Raw genomic sequence first — 19,590 nt, forward strand, 5'->3', positions numbered from 1 at the left:
TTACCCAATTATTTTATCTTTATAATGCCAACCAAAACAAAAGTCAAAATCAAAGTCATACTTGAAAAGATAAATCTGATCAAATAAAAATGTTGGTTGGCAAAAAGAAAAAAAAATGTTGGTTGGCAAACATCACCAACCAAATTAAACACTGGATGACAAAATGGGAAAACGACGTTTGTAATTTGTCTAGGAGAGGGTTAATGCAAAGATTCTAATAGATGGGTACCAAAAGTCAAATAGTCCCACAAATTGTGCAAAGAACATTGTCCACAAAAAAAGAACACACATATGAAAAGACAGACAAAATTATTCCTAATTAAAGAAATAGATGTGAAAACAATAAAGGAGATACTTTTCACCTATGACATTAGTAAACTTTGGTTATATTGAAATATTTTTAAGATTTCATTTATTCATTCATGAAAAACAGAGAGAGAGAGAGAAAGGCAGAGACACAGGCAGAGGGAGAAGCAGGCTGCATGCAGGGAGCCTGATGTGGGACTCAATCCCAGGTCTCCAGGATCAGGCCCTGAGCTAAAGGCAGGCGCTAAAAGGCCAAGCCACCCAGGCATGTCTATATTGAATCTTGAATAAGGGTGTGAGGAAAGAATCTCTCACACTGCTGATGGGCCTGTTAATTAGCATGAGGCTCCTTCTGACCCGGAGTGTCAGAACTAATCACTGAATCCCCCACCCCCCCATGATGCTTTACATACTCACCGTTTCTGATCTAGGATAACTTCAGTTGTGGGAATAATTAGCCTGCTGATCCTGGACATATACAACATTTGTACAAGCCACTGCCTTGTCACTACAGACTGGCTTTCTTTGAGGTTTTCATATTTATTTTAATTTTAGTTACCAACTAACTTATCTTGGCTAGTAGGAGATAAGATGCAAACTTTTGAAATTATTGCCTTCTTAAGAAAACATTTTATTTACTTATTTGACTGAGAAAGAATGAGAGAGAGAGAGAGCACAAGCTAGGGGAGGGGCAAAGGGAGAGAACAGGCAGGTTCCCGCTGAGCAGGGAGCCTAGTGCAGGACTCTATCCTAGGACCCCAGGATAATGACCTGAGCCAAAGACTGACACTTAACCAACAACCACCAGGTGCTCGAAATTATTGCCTTTAAGCAACAACAACAACGTTAACATGAATACTTAGAATTATTCCATATAAACCATTCATTCCCCTTGCCTCTTAACAGAGACTACATAATTTAATCTTTTGTTGAAGACTCAAGGTCATTGTTTTTTTTAATTATTTTATTTTTAAGATTTTATTTATTTGAGAGAAAGGGTGCACGCACAAGTGGCGGGGAGGGGCAGAAGCAGGTGTAGCAGACTCCCCAATGAGCAGGGAATCAGGGTCATTGTTATTGAATATCAATGACTCATCTCAGAACTCAACATCAAATTGTTTTATATATTTTTAAAAGATTTTATGTATGAGAGACACGAGACACAGAGAGAGAGAGAAAGAGAAAAGAGAAAAGAGAAAGAGAGGCAAAGAGAGAAGCAGGCTGCATGCAGGGAGCCTGATGTGGGACTCGATCCCAGGACTCCAGTATCACGTCCCGGGCCAAAGGCAGGCACTAAACCGCTGAGCCAGCTGGGCTGCCCGAAAATTACTATATCTTAAAAGACAAGATTGTTACAACTCACACAGAAGCTACTTCCAGCCTAACTACTTCCCTTTTTTAACTTTTCCATACCTTGAGGACAGAAACTCTCTTTTCTTGTTTTCTCTTTTGCTTGGTCCAAGGTCTGGCATATCACTGGTGCTTCATTAATCTTTTGCCAAATTAAAAAGTTTCATATGTTACATACTGAAATGTCTAATGTCTCATTTGCCACTATTTTGCCAAATGCTCTCACAAAATAAGATTGGTGCAAACAGGGGATCCCTGGGTGACTCAGTGGTTTACCGCCTGCTTTTGGCCCGGGGTATGATCCTGGGGTCCCGGGATCGAGTACCGCACCGAGTCCCACATGGAGCCTGCATCTCCCTCTGCCTCTCTCATAAATGGATAGATAAAATCTTAAAAAAAAAAAAAAAGAAAAGAAAAAAAGATTTGTCCAAACAATGCTCTACAGGGGGAAATCTCATATTTTAATTGTTTTTTTTTTTTTTTAAGCAGGAAAGTGTCCATTTATCTTTACCTGGTGTTTCTGATTCATATGTCATCCATGATCAAAGGCAGTACATTTCATTCCTGGATTTATCCATTCAGAAAATAAAAGATAGACATTCATAAAATAAAAACTATCATTTATGGAATGTTTAGTGCTTTACACACATTGTCACATTTAATCCTTCAAACAATTTATGTACTGCTGTCTATATTTCATACAGGAGAAAAATTAAGATTCAAAGATTCAAGTAGCTTTTATATATTCCATAAGCTTAATACACAACAAAGCTGAGACTGGAGCCCAGATCTCTCTGACCACAGAAACCAGAGTACTGAAACATTTTGCTCCATTGCCAAAAATGCTTCTGAGGCCCTCTGTCAGAGGTTCATTAGAGACTCTGCTTTAGAAGAGCAGATCTAACTAGTACCCCACAAAGACGTGTGCTTTCTGAATTCAAGTTCACTCCATTTTCATCTCCCAACTCTCCATTCAGGATAAGATTTCCTTTCCCCCTCAAACCACCTGGGGTTTTTTTTCCCCAAAATTTATATTAACATGTTCATATGAAGTGCCCCTTAATTCTTCCATAGCTTGTATACTCTTTGCTCCTTAGCCTGGCTCTCAACTGTCTCCCACTGCCTCTCCACTTCTGAGGGATGCTATAGGCACACACCTACCTGCCAGTTCTGGCATTCTGTGTCCTCTCCAGAGGAGACAAGGGCAGGAGTCCTGTTATCAGAGTAAGACTTTCATTCTGATACCACTCACTGATCTCTCTGACTTGTGAATCAGTGCTTTATTATTTATAGGTACCTACAAAACAGCATTTTCCCTCATTTTTAAAGTTTTGAATGGGTAATTATTCTCCCAAACACAAATGTCAAGATTATTGGGAATGGAGATTAAAAAGTATATGGCCTGCAGTTACCCCACCCTAGGGATTCAGACTCCATGAGGGCAGAGCCAAGGAATCTGCATTTTAATAAACTCTCTGGGTGACTCTGACATAGGACTTAGAAGCACTGGTTGGAAAATTAGGTCAGTCCAGGCTCTCCAATCTCAGCCCTGACTGGGTGGGGTCAACCCAAGAAGATCTAGAGCCAGGGAGCAGCCATAGGGTCAAGGTTATCATAACAGTGTCATCATCATCATCGTATCATCCCCACCATCGCCATATTCATCATCAAAAACCATCTATAGGGATGCTTGTATGGCTCAGCAGTTGAGCATCTGCCTTCAGCGCAGGGTGTGATACCGAAGTTCCGAGATCGAGTCCCAAATCGGGCTCTCTGTGAGGAGCCTGCTTCTCCCTCTGCCTATGTCTCTGCCTTCTCTCTGTGTCTCTCATGAATAAATAAAGTCTTTAAAAAAAAACCATCTATAGAGTGCTTATAATATGAAAGGCAATTACCAATTTCAAAAAGTAGAAACAAAGCAAAGGGCCTGAGGACAGAAAGTCTGGGAAATAGAATTAGAAGAATAAATCTGAGTTCAGTTGGAGGTTGGAAAGAAAAGGTACCATAAGTTAGTAAAATATATCTGATGCCTATACAAAGATTTTATGTATAATGGAGTCTAGCAAACTGATAAAGCCACTAATACTGTAAAATCAGCTAATCTTTGTGTGTTTGTCAGACACAGGTTGAATCAAGACCATGGTTACATCTTGACCTGTCAATTCATACATGTGAAGACGAGAACTGGTTTTTAAACTTACTGATTCAAAAAATAAATAAAATAAAATAAAAATAAGCTTACTGATTCATTCACAGCAAACCAAGACAGGCTTAGAAGCAATGCATTGGGCATTGGGAGGGCTCTAGGGCCATGCTGGTTCAATAGGAGAGTGGACTCCTTTCATTCAAGCTGGATAGCTCCGATTATCCATTGTTGTGTGCATTGGAGAAGTCTCGATCACAGATGATAGGCAGGATATCCCAGGAGGCAGTTAAAATTATTATTTTTAAAGATTTTATTTATTTATTCATGAGACACAGACAGAGAGAGAGGCAGAGACACACAGGCAGAGGAAGAACCAGGCTCCACGTAGGGAGCCCGATGTGGGCCTTGATCCCGGGGCTCCAGGATCACGTGCTGGGCCGAAGGCAGACACTCAACCACTGAGCCACCTAGGCGTCTCTAAAATTAATTAGGTTAAACATAGGTCACTGAATTCTCAACCATTTCAACTTTGTAAAGTGTTGGGCAGTGACTACTGTTACATAATGATGCTCCACAGCTGTCTTTTTAAGATAGGAGAAGAATTAAGTACTCCTGGGAGAAAACTTCTATCTTTGTAGACATCACATGCATGGTTGGGTGAGGGGTTACAAATTAGCATATCTTGTAGATAAACGAGTTTTGCTCATTTGAAAGCCTAATTTATCCTTAAAAAACATGTTCATTTCAGTATTCCAAGGCAAGATAAGGTGACCTTGCGGGTTGTAAGCCTGTACCCTGGGTCCTCTGGGTCCTTTGGTTTTCTGGGTCATACCGAGTGGGAACTTTTCACTGTCTGAAGCCACGTGGGTGCAGGGACTCGTAGTTTACTATGTCTGGACCAGGGACAGGGTCTGTCATGCTCAATATACATTTCTTGAACTTATAAATAAATCTAGTTATAAACTCATCTGAAATACTTCCTTAAAGTATTTTGCAGGACATGAAAAAAATATATGGATAGGGTTGATAAAAAAAATTTCATAAACATTGTCCAGCAACAGCAGTTAGGGCATAAGAAATCCTTTCTCTGCTCCTTTTTGAATATTATCTTGGATAATATCTTGACAAATTTACAACAGATCCTAAGGATTACATCAGATGCCTTCCTGAATCAAACATTTTAAAATAAAAGCCAAATCTATCAAATGGAGCAATTTAATACCTTTTCCATTCCCATGTAAATACATATAAGTTGCAATTCTTTATGTTGATTAAAAAAAGGACATGGGCAGCCCGGGTGGCTCATTGGTTTAGCGCCACATTTCAGCCCAGGGTGTGATCCTAGAGACCAGGGATTGAGTCCCCCATCAGGCTCCCTGCATAAAAATAAAATAAAAATCTTTAAATAAAAATAAATAAAATAAAAATAAAAATCCTTAAAAATAAGTAAATAATAAAAAAAATTTTAAAGTTTGAAAAACAGAATTTTTTTTCTTAATGTAAAACTTAATCTTAATTTTAAAATAAGCATCATCAAACTGATACTTTGTTACTGAACTGATTATAAGCAGTGATATTCTTATTGAGGAATTTATTTTCAGATTTGGGTTTGTTAATGAAATTGAGTTTACTCTTACTTGTATTACATTATTTGTTTTTTTAAGTTTATCTATCTTTTTTAGTAATCTCTACACCTAACGTGGGACTCGAAATCACTACCCCAAGATCGAAAGTCTCATGTTCTTCTGACTGAACCAGCCAGGTGCCCCTACACTGTCTATGTTTTTATTTAAAATTTTCTTAAAATTTATCACCATTATTTAAGGGACCAGTTTTGTCAGTAGTATTAATGATCCATTTAAATTGTTTACCTTCCATATACAACAGAGATTCTCAATGTTTTAAAATTAGAGTATAATATCTACAGTAGTGCCATATGGTTGCCTTTTCAAATGATGGAATTTAATTAATTTTTATTTGTATTCCAGTACACTTAACATACAGTGTTATATTAGTTTCAGTTGTACAATATAGTGATTCAATTCCATACGTCACCTGGTGCTCAGCAGGACAAGTGCACTCCTTAATTCCCATTGCCTATTTTGCCCATCCCCCACTCAACTTCCCTAATGGAATTTAATTTTAAAAGTTAAATCAATTAAGAGAAAATGTTAAGGAAGAGGGCACAGGCGATACAGAGAATCATGAAGAGATATCAGAATGACTGGATTTGGGGGACCACTGAACTTTAGAAGAGAGATCAGAGCAAGCACGGAGGGGAGACAAGGGAGACAGGCTGGCTAACATGAGCTACCTCCCTTAGGATCATGTATGCCATGCTATGGAGTTTGGACTTTATCCTAAAAGCAGAGTTGAAAGCAGGGGAGTGTCAGGATTGGATTTGCCATTTTAAAAATCAGTAGGAGGGTGGTGTGGAGGGAGGATTGGAAAGTGATAAAAGGAGCTAAGGAGGTTAGTTAGGAGCCAACTGCAATACTCTAGGAGAGGGATAATGGGGTTTAACCCTCAGTATTGCCAGTAGGTCAGAGAGAGTAAAGAGCAACCATGGCATGACTTGGTCAATGAGGCAGAAGAACCTCTGGTTTCTGGCTTTGGTAACAGGTCAATGAGGGATAGGACTTCACAGAGAAATGGAATACAGAAGAAAGAAGTAGGTTTTAGGAGGATTGGGATGACCTGCTTAGACATGTTGGATTTGAAGTGACTTATAAAAAAAACGAAGAGCAAGGATCCAGTAGGAATTGATCACTGGGCCAGGAGCTCATGTGAGAAATTAGCAAGTTACCAGCACTTACTTTTGAAAGGGATAAAAATTCACCTGTTTTAGTGCTAGGGCTGCCAAAACAAAGTACTGCAGACTGAATGGCTTAAATACCAGAAATTTATTTCCTCATAGTTCTGGAGGTTAGAAGCCTAAGATGAAGGTATCAGCAGGATTGAGTTTCTTCTGAGGGCCTCTCTTCTTGACTTACAGATGGCCATTTTCTTCCAGTGTGTCTTCACATGGTCTTCCTTCTGTGTATACGTCTCGGTCCTAAACTCTCATCTTCTATAAGACATCAAACATATCAGATGAAGGCCCACCTTAATTACGTCTTTAAAGGCCTATCTCCAGGGACACCAGGGTGAATCAGCAGTTGAGCATCTGCCTTTGGATCAGGGCGTGATCCCCGAGTCCCAGGATCGAGTCCCACATTAGGCTTCCTGCATGGAGCCTCCTTCTCCCTCTGCCTATGTTTGCCTCTCTCTCTCACTCTCTGTGTCTCTAATGAATGAATGAATGAATGAATGAATGAATGAATGAATTAAATCTTTAAAAAAAGACTTACCTCCGAATCGTCACAATCTGAGGTACCAGAGGTTAGGACATCAGCATATTAATTTGGGGGGAACACAATTCAGCCTCTAACACCACCCTAACCTACTGAATCAAAAACGGAAACGTGTTGGCTAATGAAACCAAGGGGATAAAGCAGGATCCCAGATAGAGGAATTCAAACCTTGGACCCAGGATGTGTCTTCATTTGTGTCACTCAGCTTTACTTGGTGTCACGTGTATTCTCAGGCAGGCTCTCCCTTATGGTACCAAAGATGGCCATTTCAGGATTACAACCTCTATACAGGAAGCAATCCATGTGAGAAAAGGAACTTCTTTCAATAATCCCAGTAGAAGTTCTGAGAAAAGTCTTAAATGACCTATCTCAAATTATTCACCCATCTCAAACAAATCACTTGTGTAGGGGCAAGTAACGTCTTGTGGCAAGGGCCACATCTAAGTCTCCAGCCTGTTGACCCATGCCATGCAAACCTCAAGACCTGGGAGTAATGGAGGGGTGTTTCTTTATAGGGTTGCTAAACAGGCAATAACAACTATCATAAGTCATGTCCACCCTAGTGATTAAAGCCATGGATTAGATGTGACAACCCATGAAGAATATATAGAGGAAAAGAAGAGGGCCAAGGTTAGGAACTTGAGGGAACAAAAAACAAGATTAAAAGAATGAGATGAGAAACAGATGTCTTTTTTGGTAGAAGCAGAAGAGAAAGAAAGAAAACCAGGATGGTGTGTTATGGCAGACACCAAGAGAAGAGACAGTTTTAACAAAAAAAAAAAAAATCATGATTTGCAACACCTTGGAGTAAAAAGGTTAATGTTCTTAATTGCAAGGAGCTCAGACACATCCTTTTTTTTTTTTTTTTTAAAGACACACAAATAGAAACATGGGAGAGAGATCACAACAGAAAAAAGAAATAAAATAAATAAAATAAAAAATTAAAAAATTAAATAAAAAAGAAATAAAAAAGATATTAAAGTGACCAGGTACTTAAATTCATTCGTAAGGGAAAACAAACCCAAACACTTTCAAGATATGCCTCTGTGCTGTTAAGATTAGCAAAAATAACAAGAGCTGAACAAATCCAGCGTTAGCAAAGGTGAAAGGAAATAGGTGAACCTGCCAGTGGTATAAACTGGAGTACCTTCTGGCAGAGCAATTTGTCAGAATCGAACATTTAAAGGTACATATTCTCTGACCCAGCAAATCCCAGGGTGGAATTTACTATCACGAGTAAATTAGGCCATATATATTTTTTGAAGGGTAATAATCCTGAGGTGCCTGGCTGGCTCAGTCCCAGTAGAGCATATGACTCTTGATTTTGGGGTCATGAGTTCAAGCCCCACATTGGATGTGGAGCTTACTTAAAAAAAAAAAAAATAAAAGGAAATAATCCAGAGATCCATCAAAAATAGGTTAAATTCAAAACATTACCTAACAGGGATCCCTGGGTGGCGCAGCGGTTTGGCGCCTGCCTTTGGCCCAGGGCGCGATCCTGGAGACCCGGGATCGAATCCCACATCGGGCTCCCGGTGCTTGGAGCCTGCTTCTCCCTCTGCCTGTGTCTCTGCCCCTCTCTCTCTCTCTCTCTCTCTCTCTCTCTCTCTCTGTGACTATCATAAATAAATAAAAATTAAAAAAAAAAAAAACATTACCTAACAGGTATGGAGGGGCACCAATATATTAGTCACTGGCTATAAACCACCCACACAGCCATACTGGGGGGTCCCCACCGAATATCCAATGAAAGGGAGCCCCAGATGAACAAAATGTCATAGACATAGGGACGTATGGGTTGTTCTGGAAAGTTCTTCAAAATATATTAATGTAAATATAAGGTACAGAGCCATGGGAATAACATGGATTCCATTCTTGTGCATTTTTAAAAAAAATTTTTATTTATTCATTCATGAGAGACAGAGAGAGAGAGAGAGAGTGTGAGAGAGAGAGAGAGAGGCAGAGGAAGAAGCAGGCTCCATGCAGGAAGCCCAATGTGGGACTCGATCCCAGGACTGGATCCCGGGACTCCAGAACCACGCCCTGGGCCAAAGGCAGGCAGTAAACCGCTGAGCCATCCAGGGATCCCCCATTATTGTACATTTTTAAATGCATATAGAGTTGTTACTGGTAAATACCTCAAAACATTTTCTGGAGGACAGCGTAAGAAACTGGTGGTCACTTTTGGTGAGAGAGACCATGTAAAGAGTGAGGGTAAGAGGTCGCATCATTTAATGGGATAGAGGTTATACCATCTAACGCTTTTTAACTTTTTAATTTATTCAAGCAACAAACCATAATTGAGCATGTCCTAATGTCAGGCACTGGGGAAAATATAATACAGGAGGTAGTTACAGCTGAGGGCGATTAGCAGAGGCTCTCCAGCCAGACTGCCTGGGTTTGAATCCTGGATGCACATTTACAAGTTGGAAGGCCACAGTTAAATTACTTAACCTTTCTCTCTTATTTTTCTCCATTAAGTACATAGAACTTCTGTGGTATCTTCAGAATCTTTAGGTTTGGGGCGCTTAGGTGGCTCAGTCGGTTAACTATCTGCCTTGGGCTCAGGTCATGATCTCATGGGTAGTGAGTGGGATGGAGCTCACACCAGGTTCCTGATCCAGTGGGCATCTGCTTAAGATTTTTTTTTAAATAGGGATTAAAAAATTATTTTAACTTTGACATGAAAAAAAAAAAAAACCCAGGCCATGACCAATAATAGTTTTAAGCTTATCTAATTAAGATGTGATTGAAAAAACTTTCAAACCCCTAGAGGGGGTGTCCACCTTACAGATCCCTGCCAGATGTATGCTGTAACAGAGCAAGGAGCCACTAGATGGCTCTGTCATTTTTAAGTAGAACTTAAGTCCACAAAGATAACGCATAGTTAAGGAACAAAATATCACTAGTAGGCAGAAGGTTTCATCAAAGCAAGAAAGGATAATCTGCAATCATGGCCTCTTACTCAGAATAATTTGGACCTATTGGGTTAAGAACTAGACAAACAACAACAACCCTGCAAAACCGCAAAGTATGTAAACATAAACAATTTGTTGAAAAATAAGGGAAGGTACGACAGGCATAAGGACATCCAGTTACGAAAGGGGAGATGGCTTCAAATATTCTCTAATGTATTGCCATCTCCTTCCTAGCTTTTCTTTTGGACTTTCTCTTTTTTTGTTTAGGTCTTTAAACTTAAGAACAAACATGAAATTGGAGGCACTATAACTTATTTAAAAATTGCTTTCAAATGTCCTGGGTTATAGTTGTCAACTTTATTAACATCCCAAGAGAAGTAACAATAACTTTGTTTGAGACTGGGAACGATAGAAAAAAAAAAAAAAAAAGCCCAAAACTCACAACACTGCGCTTATTTACATTAAGAAAAATTTACATCCTTAAATCAAAATACGGTTAAGCAAACACTAATCCACCCTACGGCATTTGCCAAGGGATTGAAAGAAACAGTGCGCTAAATTTTGAGGTGAGAATAATTCTTTTCCGGTTCCAGAAAACATGAGAAAAATAGTTGCATTTTTAACTGCGGTTTGCATTTTAGGTACCACGATTTACTAGTTAAATATCTTTGGATGTCACTTTTTAAGTTATGAGATAACAGAAGATGACAGCTTTCTGCAAAGCACAAAACTAACTTTTTATCATGAATTTCAATGCGGAGTGCAGGGGAGTGGATTGCTGAATTATTAAATATTCTGAACTGTCCGTCTACAATTGGCAAACAGAAAAGCGCTTTCCTCGCTCCCCTCTCCCGTAAGTGACAATCTCAGACTTGTCACCTATTAAGAACAGTATTTAGGAATAATTTTCATTGTAAAAGAAACAAATTTTCTTTTTGTTGGGAGCGAACAAATAATGATAGTGGGGCACGTGGGGTCGCCACAGTATTTTACTTGTTTCGCTTTTTTTTGTTTTTGTTTTTTTTTTTTGTTTGTTTTCCGGGCAGGAACCGCATTTCAAAATTCACAGAAGTCGAAAGCAAGCCCTACGCCGTAATTCGTTGAGACCATTTTTGTAAATGAGCGCTTCTGGCACAGTTTAAATTACAGTTGGCTTTAAAATGCTAATTCCGAACCCACTTATTTAAATGTCTCTGAAAACACACACCCTTCTGTTTTTGAAGAAAACAAATCACACCGAAGGACTGCGCAAACCGGACTTAACGTTGAACAAATACGTCCCGATTGTGAACGAACACACAGTTACGCGTTGAGAGACTCGGTTTGAAAATTAAAAAAAAAAAAAAAAAAGGAAAAGAAAAGAAACGACTTCGGTCCCTCCCATCACAGAAGCCCCAGCAGAAGGGGACCCTCCAAGGACGCCCCTTAGTAAGATCTACCGTATACCCCCAAGAGATGTTCGTCTCGTCTAGTGCTTTCGGCCCGAAGCCGAACAGGTGAGACCGGCCGTGAATCCAGTGGCTGCAACCACCTAAGGTGCAGGAGGTAGAAACCCCCGGGGCGGGGGGGCGGGGGGGGCAGGTGGTCTGAGCGGCCGCCCAGGCTCATCTCGGGGGCTTCTTAGAAAACAGTTGTACGGTTCGGGTTCTCTTGTCTCGGTCGCAATATTCGTTGTTTTATTTCGTTCTTGGGCTTTGAACGCTTCGGCTGGGAATGAGGCGCTCGTCGCCTTCACCCGGGAGGCGCCGCCGGCCTGCGCCGGGCTCCCCGCTCCGCGCCCCCGAGCCCCCGAGCCCCGGGCTCCCCGGCTCCCGCGCCCGCCGAGGAGGGGCTCCGGGGCGGGGCGGGGCGGGGCGGGGCGGGGCGGGGATGCGCGGGCAGGTGGGGTGGGGCGGGGCGGGGCGGGGGCGTGGAGAGCCGGGGCCCGCGGGGCCGCCGCCCAGCCCCGGGCCGGCCCGGGAGGAGCCGCGCCGCCGACGGTTATAAGAAGCCGCCTCGCAGGCGTCCCGCGCGCCTCCGCCGACCCCCCCGCCGAGCACCGGTCGCCGAGGCGGGGCCGCGGGTGGGCCCCCAAAGGGATGCTCTCGCCCGAGCGGCGACACCAGCCCCGCTCGCCGCTCGCCGCCGCCGCGCCGCACCCGCCGCACCCGCCGCGCCCGCCGCCGGCCGCCGACATGGCCCTGTACTGCGGCGACAACTTCGGCGTGTACTCGCAGCCCGGCCTGCCCCCGCCCGCCGCCGCCGCCGCCGCCGCCGCCGCCGCCCCCGGCGCCCCCCCGGCCTCCAGGGCGCCCTACGCGCTGGCCGACTACGCCGCGCCGCCCGCCGCCGCCGCCAACCCCTACCTGTGGCTCAACGGGCCGGGCGTGGGCGTGGGCGTGGGCGTGGGAGTGGGCGGCCCGCCCGCCGCCGCCGCCGCCGCCGCCGCGTACCTGGGCGCCCCGCCGCCGCCGCCGCCGCCCCCCGGGGGCGCGGCCGGGCCCTTCCTGCAGGCGCCGCCCGCCGCAGGCACCTTCGGCTGCGCGCAACGGGCCTTCGCGCAGCCCGCGCCCGCCGCGCCCGCCTCGCCCGCGGGGCCCGCCGCGCCCGGGGAGCTGGGCTGGCTGTCGATGGCCAGCCGCGAGGACCTGATGAAGATGGTGCGGCCGCCCTACTCGTACTCGGCGCTCATCGCCATGGCCATCCAGAGCGCGCCCGAGCGCAAGCTCACGCTCAGCCACATCTACCAGTTCGTGGCCGACAGCTTCCCCTTCTACCAGCGCAGCAAGGCCGGCTGGCAGAACTCCATCCGCCACAACCTGTCGCTCAACGACTGCTTCAAGAAGGTGCCCCGCGACGAGGACGACCCAGGTGAGGGCGCCGGGCAGGTGCTTCCCGGCCGGGGGCGGGGGCGGGGGCGGCCACAAGAGCCCGAGGACAAAGGGATCCTCGGAGCCGGGCAGTGCAGAGGGTGGAGCTCGCCCCTGACACCCACAGACCCCCCACCCACCCCCCGGGCGGTGAGCGCCCCAAGCTGATGCTAGGGAGGTGGGTCAGGAGTAAGGACGCGCGTGGCTCCCAGATAAGGGGCGACTCGGAAGGGATTCCGGTGAGCTGAGAATCGCATCGCATCGCATTTCACGCCAGAGGCGGAGAGAGGCCGAGCAGCTGCAGGCCGTGCAGGCGCTGGCCCCGGTGCACTTCTGCCCGCAGCCGCCTCCCAAAGCCCGCCCGGGCCCTCCGTGCAACAAGTGCCCACCTTGAGAGAGCTTTGAGAGCAGGGAGTGACACCGGCCTCGTGAGACCCCTCCAGGGGAACCCGAGAGCTTTAGCTGGGTCCCGCAAATCGTGGTGTTTTGGTGCCTTTACTGTGTTAGAATGTAAAAATGAACCGCCAGCTTGCGGAGTTCTGCTCCAAGCCCGCAGGTGAGGAGGCTGGGTTACAGCGCAGTATTGTGAGTGGTTTTCCTCCCCTGAGAAGCGCGAGGGGGCGGGGGAGGCGGAGGGGGCGCTCAAAAAGGAGAGAGACAAGATTCTACGAGAGGTTTTCAAAAGGAGCTAGCGACCGGGGTGGTAGGGACAGCGGTGTGATGGGGGAAAGAGAAATGAAAGGTTTCAGTTGCACACTACAGAGATATCCAGGATTTTGTGTAAATGCTCCGAATGTTCTGCCCCTGGCCTAGGGTGGTGCTTTCCAAAAGAATTACAATGTAAATCACGTGGGAGACTAAGTTTTCTAGTAGCCACATTTTAAAAAGGTAAAAAGAAACAGATGAAATTGCTTTTGATATTTTTTTAAGTAACCCCAAATATTGTTTCAATACATAGCAAATATAAAAATCATTACTGAGATACTTTACTCTTTTTTTTTGGGGGGGGGGGAGGGTATTAAGTCTTCGGAATCCTACGTGTGTTTGAGTCCACATTTTGGGCTACCCACTTTTTAAGTGCCCAGCAGCCATGTGTGGCAAGTGGTTACTGTGTTGGACAGGGCATACAGTTCTAGAAGATGCAGCTTCCCCATTTGACCGCGAAATCACCTGAGATTATCAAGTTAATTGTCATATGTATTCTTTTGGACTTTCTAAAAAGTTGATATCTTTAGTTAGTGTCATGTCAAAGCATGTGGTACTAAGGGGCACAATATAATTGTTCTTATAGGTGCAAGTACTATCGTTTATTTTTATTTTTTTAAAGATTTATTTATTTATTCACGAGAGACAGAGAGGGACAGAGACACAGGCAGAGGGAGAAGCAGACTCCTCGCAGGCAGCCCGATGCAGGACTCGGTCCTGGATCCCAGGATCACGCCCTGAGCCCAAGGCAGACCTGAGCCACCCAGGTGTCCCTAAGTACTATCATTTAGATGGTAGTTGTAAGAATAAGGTTTTTTTCTGCAACTATCTGCAAAAGATGTGTTAATGAAGATAATGGGTTTGGAGGAATGTGTGCTAGTTTGTGTAGGCAACCTAACACAGTGGTTAGGTTCGAATTCTGAATCTAGAGCCAGCCTACTTAAATCCTGGTTTGACCATTGCTAACTGGGAGTACTGCAGGTTACTAGCCAATCTGCCCTCAGTTTTCCTGCCTGAAAAATGAAGGCACTAATAACTGCCTGTCTCCACGGAGCTGTAGGAGCAACTGAAGTCATCGTCCGTATAAAGCGCTCTACATGGTATAAGGGTTTACCAGTGCTTCCACACGCCAAAGATTCTATTTACTGGAAGTGAGAAAAGCTATTGAGAGAAAAATCCTCCAAGATGATAGATCTTTTTTACTTTAATTGTGCTAAATAGTGAGGGAAATTTTTTAAGCGGAAGACTGGCCGCAGACATTAAATGAGGCTCTGATTTGAAATCTGCTGGTAGAGGAAAAGCAGGCAAGAGATGCAAGGCCTCTCCTGCTCAAGGTGAGGAAGGGATGGAGACTCCAGGATCTTCCTGCCCCCTGAACAATGTTTTATCCAAGGTATTGCTAAAACAGTTGGCTCACCGGTAACTTTTGTAATTTTTGTGTGGCAAGACAAGTGATTGGGTATTTGAGGTTGCCTTTTCCAGTGGAGTGCTGGTTTTGTTTTCATTTTTTAGGGGCAAATACTGTGCCCTTTCAACAAATAATAACAGATAGTGATTTTTCACTGTTTACTGTGTGCCAGCTACTGTTGGGAGACCTCATTTAACCCTCGCAATCAGTCTATGAAATGGGTATTATTCTTGAGCCTACTTTGATAAAGAAATGTAGGCTCACATTTAAGCAGCACCAGGATTTTGCAAGGGCATGCAATACAGGTCCGGAGGGGGAAGGGGTGTTTTGGGCCTAAAATCAGGTCTTAAGATTCAGGTAGCAGACACTGCCAGTTGTTCCAGATTTCTCCTTGAAGGTGAAGAAGAAAATCTCCCCACAAGGATAAATTTAAACAGTAGAGTGGGTGGACCATCTTTGTCCGCATTTAAATGGGAGAGTCTGTGCTCCTCCTTCCAGAACTGAAGCCGAGTACATGGGCATGCACTAGGTCACTCTCTAACTTGTGTTTCTTTTCTCCTCTCGGTAGGGAAGGGGAATTACTGGACCCTGGATCCAAACTGTGAGAAAATGTTTGACAATGGGAACTTCCGTCGGAAGCGAAAGCGCCGCTCAGAGGCCAGCAGCGCCTCCACCTCCACGGTGGCTGCAGGGACCACCAAGTCAGAAGAGGGGCTCTCCTCAGGACTGGGGTCTGGAGTGGGCGGGAAGCCGGAAGGAGACAGCCCCTCGGCTTTGCTAAGGCCGCCCCAGTCCCCAGAGCCTCCCGAGGGCACCAAAAGTACTGCCTCCTCCCCAGGAGGATCCCTGCTCTCCTCCGCCCCTTGCCTCAACACCTTCTTCAGCAGCCTGAGCACCCTGAGTGTCAGCAGCAGTGGAGGCGCCCAGCGGGCCGGCCCGGGCAGCCGCCACCTAGGGATCCAGGGCACCCCGTTGTCCTCCAGCGGCGCCTTCCCGGCCAGCTGCATCTCCTCCGAAGCCCCGCCGGACACCTTGCAGCTCAGTAACGGTGCCAGCAGCGGCAGCGGCCAGAGGTCCTCCTACTACAGCCCCTTCCCTGCCAGCACCAGTGGGGGTCAGAGCAGCCCCTTCGGCAGCCCCTTCTACAACTTCAGCATGGTCAACAGCCTCATCTACCCCCGGGAGGGCTCTGAGGTCTAGGACAACCGGCCCTCCGACTTGAATATGCACACCTGAGCTCTTGTGAAATGCGGATTGCCGAGGCTGTAGGTTGGGGTAGGAAGTGTGGGATACTGCATTCCTCGGCAGTCCCCGGGGAATGGTAGCTGCTGACTCTTCCTCCAGCCCGGCAAGCTTTTCCAGGTTTCTCTGGATGAGGGCCTTCGTGGAGAGAAAACCGCCTCAACTCTGTTTAGGAGAGTACCTGTGAGCCCCGCGAGGGCAGGGACCATGTCTGTTTTGTTCATCACTGTATAGCAGGGTTATGAGCACAGATGTGTCCAGGGGCCAGCTAGAACACAAAAGGATGAAGAACACAAAACGGTAGGAAAAGGTAGCAGTTGGCAACTGAAGCAGGTAGGGAGTGAGTCGAGACTGACCAGCTAAAGGCTGCTGTGTGGGCAGTTATTTCCTGTCTGGCAGCATCCTGATTTTTCTAGAAGTCACATAATCTGGATTCTTCTAGGAAACCTCCATTTGCATTATTTGCCACTAATTAAAGTTTTAAAATCCTGCACTAGGACATCCCACAAATCCTCTGAGCTATATCCAGCTCACGCATCGCCTCTACCTAGGCTCTGCGTCTGGACCGTGGTAGATCCTAATAGCGACAAAACTGCCCAAGCGAGCCCTTGCTGCCGAGCACTGTTCCCGGCGCTCAGAAGCATATTAGATCATTTAACCCTCACAACAACCTTGGGAGATAGGTATGATTACTACTCACTTGTGAGGGCTGTGTGACTCCAAGATGGTAACTCCCCCAAGGTGGTCACGCAGATAGTTGCAGAGCCAGGATCTGGTCCAGGCACTCTGGCTCCAGGGCGGGTGCTGGAAGGTTTGTTCTAGTTCTGAAAAACAAAGGTGCCATTATCCGTTAGCATATTGGGGATAAGAGTGAACTCGTATCTCATTTAACCAAAGATTCTGGTTGAAATTAGTATCACTTGAGATGTTGCCCTGAGCAGCAAAGACAGACATCACCCCTGCCTTCTGATGCTATATGCTTGAGGTTGGGGGGCGGGGGGTGACCATGGTCCTAGTTAACTTAATATCCCAGGCCTTTTAGCATGTGTCCTAATTTTTCCATTTTTAAGCAAGATACTAGAATTTATTAAAAATAGTTTTTAAGTGGAATTTTTATGGCTTCCTAATAAACCAGTTAAAATTTTTAAATATAATTTATTTTTAGCACTCCCTTTTACTTCTCAAGAGGTATCTTCATTTGAATAGTGTTTGTGGTCACCCTCCCAGTGCCCAGCCTAGTGTCTCTGGTCCATGGCAGATACTCAGCCACTGTTTGAACTTATCTAAGAGGTGCTAATTGAAACAGATAAGTGTGGATTTTATTGGAACAGCTGCCATTAAGATGAAGATAATGTCCTGAATTGCCTCTACCATGTTGTTGGGTCTTTGACAGGAACATTGCTGGTTTGGGGATTTAATTTTTTTAGAAAAAGGAACACAAGTACATTGTAAGAAAATTTTAACCTCTCCCTGTGTATTATTTTTTGAGACTCACAGCATTACTCTTAAATTTTTATTTTGAAGTATACAATACAGAAAATTATTTTTAAACAGTTTATTGAGGTATACATAACATCACCATTACTTTTTAAAATATTACAGAGAAAGACAGCCAAAGAGACTACCTACCCCTAGATTGTATGTACAGAAGCCAGTTTCTATGGATATTTTTCTATGTGAAAAATCCTATGGACTTTGAATATTGTTTCTAATGCAATTCTATATTTGTAAATTAATTTATAATGTAAACTGGGACAAAAAAATTTTTTTTGCCAAGAAAGTACACTGCATGCTGAGAATTACATGAAATAAAACTCTTAAGTGGGATGATTTCTGGCCACTTTTAGGCATTTCTGTTTTTAGCTTCTTTCCTAAAGGAATAGAGATGTAAGGGGCCTGACACTGAAGCTACCATGGGGGGACTTTGATGAGAGTGAAAGCAAATGGTTTTTCCTGGATTTGTCACACCTGCCCACATCTGAAAGGCTGGAACCAAACAGTTACTCTTTGGGGACGGTCTATAGGCCTACGAGCATTTTAATGATTTTTAGCAGTTACAGTTCTTAGATCAAACTAAGTGCACCAGACAGTTTCTGTTCCAGAACAAAATGGTGCTGGAAGGTCTCACCAGCTGGCAGTATTTCTCAGGTGCAGTAGCCCTCACAGGGGCCACAAGCAGCCCATTACTACCAAGGAAATAAACTTTAACTGAGCTTCTAGAAAAAAACCTGAAAATTGAGGTTTCTAGGCTAGGGTTTCCCAGCCTCAGCATGTGATATTTGAGGCTGGGTAATATTTAGCATCCCTGGTCTCTACCTGTTAGATCCTAGAAGCACCCCCTCTCCTGGCCCTGGCCACATCGGACAACCAAAGGTTATCTTCAGACATTGGCAAATGTCCTTGGATGGGATGGGGTGGGGCAAAATTCCCGCCCCCCCCCCCCCCCGATTGAGAACCACTGATCTAGACTGATAATTTGCCAATGAAACCTGTTCCCTCATTCCCCCACACTAAGTCCCAAGTGCTAGGGCAGCTGTTGAGCCCTGATGGACTTGGTCCCTGGGTTTCCGATATGGGACAGTTTGTCCTATGAGAGGCCTTTTCTCAAGAAAATCCATCATGAGCAGGAGTAGCCTGGCCAATGAGGCATTTCTCAGAACCAAGATCCACTAGTTTGCCCTATCACATTGGAGGTAGATTCCTTCAATATTTTAGTTGCTAATTATATATTCTTATGGTACCTTTTTTCTTGGCATCTGTTTCTATTGAGATTGAGGCTGGAATAACTTTGACCAATAATACACTACCTGGGTTTTTTTTTTTGGGGGGGGGGGGGTTGGCATGGTGGTGCAAAGGGGTGGGGGAGTGTAGGCAGACATGAGGATTTCCTGGAAAGAAAGACCTGTAAAAAGAACATGAGTGACGTGTTTGGAAGTATCTAGCTCTGAGTGGTTGGTACGAGATGCCAGAACAAGGACATTTATGAGAGAAAGGTGAAGAGGAGAATCTTCAATCTCCTGCTGAACAACTGCAAGGGGCAGCAGGTTGGCTCAGTCTCTACTCCCAGGTCTGAAGAAGCAATGCCATGAGGAAGTCTCCCATCAGGGAACTGCCTCCTGCTGAGCATGGGACGGAGACAGAGGGGCAACGAAGCTTGCCTGTGTCTGTGATGTTTCCAGGTCAAAGTCTGCAACCAGCCCTCCAACTGGCACCAATTTCCTGCATCTGTGACACTTTCTGCCTGGGAACCAGGTCAGAAATTCTGGATCTGAGCTAGATTTCACTTTCCGTTGTTCGGGACAGGGCAGAGGGA

General features: G+C 45.0%; 1 protein-coding gene across 1 annotated transcript; it reads left to right on the plus strand.

Annotated features, from left to right (window-relative positions):
- The first annotated feature begins 12,232 nt into the window (after positions 1-12,232).
- FOXI3 (forkhead box I3) lies at positions 12,233-18,127 on the plus strand. The gene is made up of 2 exons (XM_025453872.3): positions 12,233-12,923; positions 15,604-18,127. The coding sequence occupies exons 1-2, from the start codon at positions 12,248-12,250 to the stop codon at positions 16,233-16,235; spliced, it is 1,308 nt and encodes a 435-aa protein (XP_025309657.3). The 5' UTR covers positions 12,233-12,247; the 3' UTR covers positions 16,236-18,127.
- Positions 18,128-19,590: the final 1,463 nt, after the last annotated feature.

Source organism: Canis lupus, chromosome 17 (assembly GCF_003254725.2).
Source record: "Canis lupus dingo isolate Sandy chromosome 17, ASM325472v2, whole genome shotgun sequence".
In the NCBI taxonomy this organism is placed as follows: Eukaryota; Metazoa; Chordata; class Mammalia; order Carnivora; family Canidae; genus Canis; species Canis lupus.

Excerpts from the sequence above, each read along its gene's own strand:
- FOXI3 (XM_025453872.3), top strand. The coding sequence starts at position 12,248 with ATGGCCCTGTACTGCGGCGACAACTTCGGCGTGTACTCGCAGCCCGGC. Across the intron at positions 12,924-15,603 it reads CCGCGACGAGGACGACCCAG|GGAAGGGGAATTACTGGACC; the intron begins GTGAGGGCGCCG and ends TCCTCTCGGTAG.